Source organism: Odontomachus brunneus, unplaced genomic scaffold (genome assembly GCF_010583005.1).
Source record: "Odontomachus brunneus isolate Ranch 3 - 2012 unplaced genomic scaffold, Obru_v1 Obru_scaffold_138, whole genome shotgun sequence".
NCBI lineage: Eukaryota > Metazoa > Arthropoda > Insecta > Hymenoptera > Formicidae > Odontomachus > Odontomachus brunneus.
The window spans coordinates 40,638-50,735 of NW_022639588.1; the positions used below are offsets into that span (position 1 = coordinate 40,638).

Here is a 10,098-nt window from a genome sequence, read left to right on the forward strand (position 1 = left end):
GTTTATTATACAGGGTGTCCCACGTAAGACGTACGAAAAGAAAAATATAAGTAGAATATATAAAAGTGAACAAAAATTGTCTAGGTCATTTTTCAAACAACCACGTAAAATTTCCAGATATTAATTAAAATAGTTGGGCATATCAAAGTGCGACGACACGGCAGGCGGGACATACAGCTCGCCGCGGCCGGCGAAAAAAATAGACGATTGCTCACGGGTCTATCTTATAGGCCAGAAAGGTGGACCGTTTGGCATATTGAAATGAGTAGCTCCGTGTGTGCGTCCGTGTACGTGTGCGTTCTTCCATTTTCTTCGCCGGCCGCGGCGAGCCGTATGTCCCGCCTGCCGCGTCGCCGTGCTCTGATATGCCCAACTATTTTAATTAATATCTCGAAATTTTATGTAGTTGTTTGAAAAATGACCTATACAATTTTTGTTCATTTTTATGTGTTCTACTCATATTTTTCTTTTCATATGTCTTACGCGGGATATCCTGTATATATTTATAAAAAAATTTTATAGAAATTACTCTATTTCAAACCACGATACATTATTACTTAAAATCTTTTAAAAATCAATCTAAATCAATGAATTGTTTGGAGAAATTGTTTGAAGAAAAACTATATCTTATATGGATATCCTAGTAAAAATTTACTCGTTCAATAAACATATAAGATTTTTATAATTTTCTATAAAGTGTATCTTATGGGATTTTTGAATGAATACTCGTACGTTTTTTTATTAGCGTATGCTAAAAATATTTCAAATATATGATACATCAAAAATATTTTAAATCGTTTCTATTATGTCTTCATATAGTCTTGAAAATATTTTTACAATATTTCTCAGCAATCAAGATCTCAGCACTGCTTTTCAAAATTCTGTCCCATACAGTCCGGATCGCTGAAAAACGGAGCGCGATAACGGGTTATAGTGTAATTTCGGTAGAATTCTTGTGAAAAATATTTCACAAATTGATGTCCTATGAAAGATATATCGTCAGAAAACTGTTCATTAGAACGCTATAAATTTATTCTGACCGTGTTGAATGTTTTCAGTTGTCATTTCCATGAAAATGCAGCTAATTATTTAACATTAAATTGCAATAAACAAGCATGAAATATTATATTTGAAAAAAGATTATAATATCACAAAATTCTTTTAACGATATATACATGAAACGCGAAGAGGTACAAGTGTCGACAGAATATCTCTGACTTTTCTTTTATTATATTAAATATTTGGACTAAATAGTTTATTTTTGTAGTTGTAGTAAATAATATCATAAAAAAATTGAAATTACTGCTTTGATTGCATATGAGAACAATAAGAAACACTTAGTATCAGTGTAGAAGAAGTAGCGCAACAGCTAAGGTGATACACTAGAAACCTGAAGATATCTGTATCCTGTAGTTCTCGAATTCGCATCCGATTAATACTGACAAGGAGATGCCACAACCTGCTAAATCGATTTCTGAACAAGACATAGCACATTCGCTAGCTGCGATGTTAAACATCAACATCCTAATTGGAGTTTATATCAATGGGCCTTTGTTCGTGAGAAATTACTGTATAAAGTTTGGGTTGCGGGACTGTATCACAGATATGGCTAAAAATACGACTGTCTTTCAGCGAGGCAGCGTGGCCGAGCAGATTGAAGCTCCCACGTCAAAGATTTTTTAGCCGGAAGCGAGCGTTCGAGATCCGGCGACAAGTTATCCTTGTACGATATTTTTTTTTTCTTACCTTAGGGCATGTAATTAATGTTTTTCGAATATGATACATTTGTTTTGCATATGTCTCGTTTTTATGCTATTAATCAGGGGTAATTAAAGAAGTATCAGGCTTGTTTAACGCAAACACGAATATAGACATATATTTAGCATTGCTTACAATAAAATATATATTTTAGTACATCACTCGTATGAAAACATTGTATACAACATTGTCATATAATAAAACATTTTCATTTAATAAAACATTGTCGTATAATAAAACATTGTCATATAATAAAACATTATCATATAATAAAACATTGTCATATGATAAAACATTGTCATATAATAAAATATTGTTATATGATAGCGTATAAGTTTTATTATATGATAATGTTTTATTATATGACAATGTTGTATACAATGTTTTCATACGAAAGTGATGTACTAAAATATATATTTTATTGTAAGCAATGCAAAATATGTGTCTATATTCGTGTTTGCGTTAAACAAGCCTGACACTTCCCTAATTACTCCTGATTAATAGCATAAAAACAAGACATATGCAAAACAAATGTATCATATTCAAAAAACATTAATTACATACCTAAGATAAAAAAATACCCTAAGATAAAAAAATACCCTAAGATAAAAAAAAGTATAAGGACACCATACAAGAATAAACTCGTCGCCGGGTTTCAAACGCTCGCTTCCGGCTCAAAAATCTTCGACGTGGAAGCTTCAGTCTGCTCGGCCACGCCGCCTCGCTAAAAGATAATCGTATTTTTAGCCATATCCGTGATACAGTCCCGCAACCCAAACTTTATATTGTAATTTCTCACAAAGGCCCATTGGCACAAACCTCAATTAGGATGTTGATGCTTAACATCGCTGCTAGCGAACGTGTTATGTCTCATTCAGAAATCGATTTAACAGGTTGTGGTATCTCCTTGTGAGTAAATTTTCTGATGTAAAAATAGTGAGAAATCAATTAAAAGACTTAAATTTCATTTAAAATCAACATAAATTGACATGTGAATTGAAGATCATAAAAATTATTTTTTAATTTTTATAAGGTTTCAATATTTCCAGAATTATCCAGTAATATTTCAGAATATCCCTGCAATGTCTCCAGAATATCTCAACAATATTACAAGTTGGTGACATAAGACATTGCAGAAATATTTCTAGAATATCTCTGAGATTATTTCCAGAATATTTAACATTGCAAATGTAATATTCTGAAGACATTGCTAGATATTTTGTGCTGTGTAGGAGAGTATCGAATGCCGGAAAGATCTATGGACGTTTTCTGTCAAAATTATTGCCATGAAGAAAAGACAAAATTTAGGTCATTTTGAGGCGAAACGAATTAATGGAATCGATGTCTTTTTTTAAACAACCACATAAAATCTTGAGATATTAATGATAAAAGATTTCTACCGAGCGGTAGCCCACTGGCCAATCAGCACGCGCGCTGAGGTGAGACAAACGTTTTATATGGTGTCGCGTGGGCATTAGACGCTAGTTGAGCTAATCTCCTAGCAACGTGTTTTCCTCGTTGGAGGCTGGCCCGATTAGCCTGTTATGCCCATGCTACAGTACGTACAGCGTTCGTTTCACCGCAGCGCGTGTGCTGATTGGCCAGTGGGCTACCGCTCGGTAGAAATCTTTTATCGTTAATAATTCAAAACTTTACGTGGTTGATTAAAAAAAACCCCGATTCCATTACTCACCTTGACTTATTTTAGCTATACAGGGTGTCTCATAATTGTAACACACAAACTCCATAGGGACGTAGAGCTAAGCGAGAGGATCAAAAAAGTCCTCTTCCATTTTGCGATAACGTGTTTAGTTTATTACTTTATTAGTAACAACCGCGTAAAGTTTGGTGTTTGTCACGCCCATCACAGCTTATAGATGCTCCGCGACGAAGCGGAGGCTTGTATGCGTCGAGACAGAGCGGAACACGACTTGCGCTGACCCCCGCGATGACGTTTTGACGCTTTAACGTTGCCGGCGCGCGGCGAGGTGACGATGAACGCGCCGCATTACCGCTCGACCTCGACGTACCTACGGAGCGTCTATAAGCCGCGATGGGCGTGACAAACGCCAAACTTTATGCGGTTGTTACTAATAAACTAGACGCATTATCGCAAAATGGAAGAGGACTTTTCTGATCCTCTCGCTTAGCTGTATGCCCCTATAGAGTTAGTGTGTTACAATTATAAGACACTCTGTATACTAGCTCTGGTACGGTACAAGTCAGGCACCCTGTATACAGGGTGTCTCGCACTCTCCTCCGGGCATTTTGTGGGGACATAAAATGGGTTGATAAAAGTCCTATACCGTTTTGAGATATTCGCAATAATAGTCGAGATATTAATTAAAAAAGATTAAGGAAAAACGCACGCTGAATGGTAGAGGAGGGACCGTTCGAGTCACTGCGTGGCCAAGTAATAAAGTGCGCGGATGTCGCGCGCGGTGATTGGAAGATAATGCACCACTGCCAATACTTATATCGCTGCGCTCCTACGCTTACCGCACCGCGCCGAGATAAGAATAGGCAGTGGTGCATTATCTTCCAATCACCGCGCGCGACATCCGCGCACTTTATTACTTGGCCACGCAGTGACTCGAACGGTCCGTCCTCTACCATTCAGCGTGCGTTTTTCCTTAATCTTTTTTAATTAATATCTCGATTATTATTGCGAATTTCGCAAAACGGTATAGGACTTTTATGTTTACATTAACCCATTCTACGTCCCTACAAAATGCCCAGAGGAGACACCCTGTATGCAGAATGTCTCAGACCTCTATAATCACACTTTGTGAGAACGTAGAACAAATTGAGGTGAGCAAGAAAGTTCTGTGCCGTTTATTCGATATTCGTAATAGTTTTCGAAAAATTAATTATTTTGTCTCAGCTAATGAAAGCAGAGGAAGTGGCAACCAAAAAAAAAATATTAAAAAACCGAAAAAGAACTACAAAAATTAAATTTAAAAAATATATATATAAAAGGGCTAATTTGAGTTCAAGCACAGATGTAATAGTGCTATTATATCATATAGATAAAGCTTTATGTTAGGAAATAGAGAAATCCTTTATTGAATATAATATAAATAATCAAACGTTTCGGCTCAACCGTGAACCCTCTTTAGTGATAATTACAATAAAATAAAATTACTCAAGGATTGTACAGAAAGTATTACAAAACGATGGTATCGTGACTCGGGCGAAACAAACAGATCTCAACGTTCTTTTTGAGTTTATAATCGACAAAAACGTTAAGAGAATAGTAATTTTACAGTAGATAATTTGATTAAAAAATTATGATGTGTCCGTCATAACTCTAAACATTAAAAAACCCCCAAAAAATCAAAACTTTTGTTTTCCTTCTCTTCCACGTGTTTACCGCTTCGATATATTATGCTAATGTATATAAATTTAATATTATTCGTATTTCTCTGACTTAGTGATATTGGCGTCGACAGGAACGTTTCACATTTCTATAGTAGCTTACTTTTATTTGAGGTAATTTATAATTTAAATATTTATTTTTTTATATATTGATATTACAATTCTTACTTATTTTTGGTTTTTTGGGGGTTTTTTAATGTTTAGAGTTATGACGGACACATCATAATTTTTGGATCAAATTATCTACTATAAAATCACTGTTCTTTTAACGTTTTTGTCGATTGTAAAGTCAAAAAGAATATTGAGATCTGTTTGTTTCGCCCGAATTACGATACTATCGTTTTGTAATACTTTCTGTACAATCCTTGAGTAATTTTATTTTATTGTAATTATCATTGAAGAGGGTTCATGATTGAGCCGAAATGTTTGATGATTTATATTATATTCAATAAAGGATTTCTCTATTTCCTAACATAAGAAAGACTTTATCTATATGATATAATAGCACTATTATATCTGTGCTTGAATTCAAATTAGCCCTTTTATATATATTTTTCAAAAAAAAGATGTCTTCGGCCGGCGCGCGACCGTGATACACGTGAATCGAGACTCGCTGCGTCCCTCCGCTCATAGCTACGAGACAGCGAGGCTTGATACTCTAACCTATATGCATGACATATCCGTGTGCCGAATCGACGCCGAATCTAAGAGTGTGTTGCCGCTTCGTCGTTTCATCTCTACATATACGTATGTAGTCGAAGTAACGACACGTTTCGATTCGGCACATGGATATGTTATGCACATGTGTTAATGTATCAAGCCTCGCTGTGTCTCGTAGCTATAGGCGGAGGGATACAGCGAGTTGCGATTCGCGTGTATCACGGTCGCACGCCGGCCGAAGACATCTTTCTTTCGGCTGCCGCTTCCTCTGCTCTCATTTAGACAAAATAATTAATTTCTCGAAAACTATTGCAAATATCGCAAAACGGCATAGGGCACAGAACTTTCTTGCTCACCTCAATCCGTTCTACGTTCTCACAAAGTGTGATCATGGAGGTCCGAGACACCCTGTATATTGAAAAAAGAAAAATCTTACAAAGTTGTTGATAAAGAAAAAATAACTTGTAACAATATCGGCATAACAAGTAATGTATTACTTCTCAATCATGAATAATTAATAATCAATGTAACTATTTATGAAATATATCACCAACCTGATTCCTTTTCATCTGTATGCAGTGTGAAAAGCATATTAATAAATTATTTTAGCTTTTCGAATATTAGATTAATACTAAATATTTAGAAATTGAAATTATGTACCATGTTTATTACCATGTTTATTAGCTTTAGTGGCATGAATTAATAATGCATCTGGATGTCCACCGCGTATATCCGGGCCCTCTTCGTCCGCTTTTTTCAATACCAAGTACTTGCTAATATCCAACTCATCCAAAATGCTATTATCTTGATCGATATCCCTTAACTCAAGAGTATTTTCATCAACTGATATGGAAGAAAGCGCATTACTAGCAGGTCTTGACGACGATAGTACCGTGTCTGTGATGACGTTATTATTCTGGAATAATAACGATTACGTCACACACATGTACTGTGCGAAAGCGAATTGCAATAAGTTCTTAATAACGCAATAAAATGATTACATTTATGTTTACCAGTTTCACCGGAGTAAGGGGTGTGACGTCTTTCTTCTCGTGCGCATGGTTGAATTCTTCCGGTTTCAAAGGTGTCGATGCGACGAGAGGTTCTGAGTTATGAATACTCTGCATACTGACGGTAGGTTTTAGCGATATTGGAGGCGGTGTAACGTTTGATTTAGTGGAACGAGATCTCTTTGGTGGTAATGCCGGGGGCAGACTAGAATTATTTGTTACCTCTACTAAAGTCGGTGCTATGGTCACAGAGATACTAGAAGAAGAAATGCAATTTTGGACAGCGTCTTAACTTTCTTCACGATATTATTTGTCAAAAATATCTAGCAAAAATATATCAGGAATACCCATAAGTAATTAAGTATTTACAAGACTCTTATTCTTATCAGCTTCTGTTTGAAATGTATATTATATGAATAATATTTTCTTACAAGGAGATGTAAGAACCGAGGAGATCTAGGAACCGTCTCTCTCCGATTCGAATGAGCTTGAAATATGTTATAATGTAAACTAAAATAAGGGGCTAAAATAAGGACACATATTTTTTTATACGTGCCCAATCGCATCTTTAGAGGGTGAACACCCCTGTTATAATCGTGAATATTATTAGCGCTGCCGAAACGCTTCATGAAGAACCATTTCGATCGCGCTACAACGAGAAAGCGGATGTGCAAGTGCTAAGCACCACCTTGTACATTTCGCGCCTCGGACTTTGAGCCGGAATGCGCCGGGCTATCATCAAATTTGGCAACTTCCTTGTTGTTCCCTCCGATAAGGCTAAGCAATATTATAAAAGAGCGGAGAAGACCGAGAATTCTTCCTCCGGTCTCTCGCCCGCGACATACGTACCTGTCGCACCTCCCGCGTGTAACCCTAGGTTTCGGAAGTTAACAAATAAACTAAATACTTTTTTACAATCAAGGTTATTTTATTACGCCAACGACTACAATCGTTGGTCGTCCTACCGCCACACACCCTGCCGCGCCTGCAACATCGATCTCGAATCTTTCTCTCTTGCGCCCCAGCAATACGGGGCACGACACCCCTTTGAAGGAAAATTGATATTTCACTTTTGAAGCATGCACTGTCGAAAGTATAAGAGATAGAAAAAAACTTTTTAAACCAATATTGAATTGTTTGAAGTGTACTTTACAATGGTGTTTTCAGTTTAAAAATAATGTTAAAATGTTAAACTTACTCCCACCACTCACCAATTTTTTTTATAATTTAAAAATTTCATTTCTACTAAATGAAATGATTTTTTATTCCGACTATTTTTAATTCAACTATGTATGATAAAGCCATTTTCCAACATACGGACTTTTCAAAAAATAGGTGGGAACGCGTCTACCCGAGCAAAAATGTATCTAGATTGTCCAATCTTCGACAGCATTCTTTGCAACAATAAGAACTTATATGTTGTTATTCTTAAGGATGTAAACATACTATATGCTTCTACCGCCAATGTTTCAAAAATTTAAACATATAACTAAAGTTCTAAAGATAAAACCTAAATTAACCCATTAAAGCTTATGGTTAAACTAGCAAAGTTAGATATATTAGGTGGTAAACTTAGTTCCTGCGGTTTTTTGTTTAAAAAACTCATTTATTTCGACATCAAAAGCAAAAAATACATTAATCGAAGTATTTTCCCTCGCTAGCTATACATTTTTCCCATCTTTCGGGCAACGCGTAGATTCCGCGACGATAGAACGATTGGTCTTTTGATGCAATCCATTCGTCGATCCATTTTCGCACATCCTCGTAATTTCTGAAGTGTGTATCCACCAAGCCGTGCTGCATCGACCGGAACAAGTAATAGTCCGAAGGAGCTAAGTCTGGTGAATACGCTGGGTGCGGGAGAACTTCCCACTCGAGCTGCATCAGTGTTTCTTTGACGGCTTTGGCAACGTGTGGTCGAGCGTTGTCGTGCAAAAGCATGACTTTACGTCGATTGCTGGCTACTGCTGGCCTTTTTTCCAACAATGCTTCATTCAGACGGTTTAATTGTGATTGATATCGATCCCCCGTGATACTTTCGTTCGGTCTGAGTAGCTCATAATAAACGACGCCGTGCATATCCCACCAAATGCAAAGCATTGCTTTGTGGCCATGAATATTTCTCTTTGGTGTGGATGTCGATGGTTGGCCAGGGTCTACCCATGATTTTCTTCGTTTACTAGGATTATCGAAGTATATCCTTTCATCGCCAGTCACTATGCGCCACAAAAAACTCTTCTTTTTCTGCCTGGCGAGCAGAGAAATAGAGATGTTTAAGCGATTCGCAATGGCATTTGCGGTTAATTCGTGTGGTACCCATTTTCCCTCCTTTTGAATTTTTCCCATTGCATGTAGACGTTTGGAAACAGCCATCGGAGTAACATTTAATGCTGCAGACAATTCTTGGAGCGTTTGAGTAGAGTTTTCGTCCAATAATGCCTGCAAATCGGTGTCTTCAAACTTTTTCGGTTGGCCTGAGCGTTCTTTATCATTGACATCAAAATCACCACTCTTAAATCGCTGAAACCATACTTGGCATGTTCTTTCCGATGGAGCATAATTGCCATAAGCTTCGAAAAGCAATTTATGAGCTGCAGCTGCAGTTTTTTTCAAGTCAAAGTAATGAAGCAGCACATGTCGAAAAAACAACTTATCACGTTCCATATTTAATCAAAAGAAAAAATAGCACTGCTCGCTTAAATGAATCTCTTCGCACTGAATTTTATTGACAAATGTCTAACCTCTAAAATGCAGCCAGTTTCAGATGTCAAAATAAATTACACCTACAACTAACGTCATCTAACTGTGAGCCGCAGGAACTAAGTTTACCACCTAATATGTTACTTAAATTATATATATTTAGAGTAGATTTTAAGACTAGTAGCTAGAGAAGAATGACTAGATAAGTTTTCTAGCTAGTCAGTAGCTCGTGACTGGTTAAATATTACTATTCAGTCTTTTGAATATCAGAACTGTCTAACTGCATCAATTACATAGATAGTGACTAGATGAAAAAGATTACACAGTAACGAGATAAAAAATCATCGATATATCCTGAATAAAGATTGGATATCAGAACTTTGATATTCAATGAAGCGACGAAGGTTTCTTTGGAATTATTAGGACCTTAACTTAGTTTCCGCCCGCAAATTTTAGATGGCAATGCAAACAGTTCTAGTAGTCATTACTAACGAAACAGGTAGTTTGTGATTAATTTCGACATTTCTCGATAACATTCAGTCAGCATACACAATTATTTTCCTAAACAACAATTTCTTTTGCTTTGTGAAAA

At 36.4% G+C, this 10,098-nt stretch overlaps 1 protein-coding gene across 15 annotated transcripts in view; it reads right to left on the bottom strand.

The window, feature by feature from the left end:
- LOC116850228 (guanine nucleotide-releasing factor 2) overlaps positions 1-10,098 on the bottom strand; it is a 366,959-nt gene that overhangs the window by 15,287 nt on the left and 341,574 nt on the right. For 8 of the 15 annotated variants that reach the window (XM_032828261.1, XM_032828256.1, XM_032828248.1 and 5 more), the window contains 3 exons: positions 6,798-7,062; positions 6,457-6,712; positions 6,351-6,365 (listed from right to left, as the gene is read on the bottom strand). In XM_032828261.1, the coding sequence (XP_032684152.1) occupies positions 6,351-6,365; positions 6,457-6,712; positions 6,798-7,062 (536 nt within the window). The remainder of the gene's footprint in view (positions 1-6,350; positions 6,366-6,456; positions 6,713-6,797; positions 7,063-10,098) is intronic. The other 7 variants (XM_032828258.1, XM_032828251.1, XM_032828250.1 and 4 more) reach the window with 7 other exon arrangements.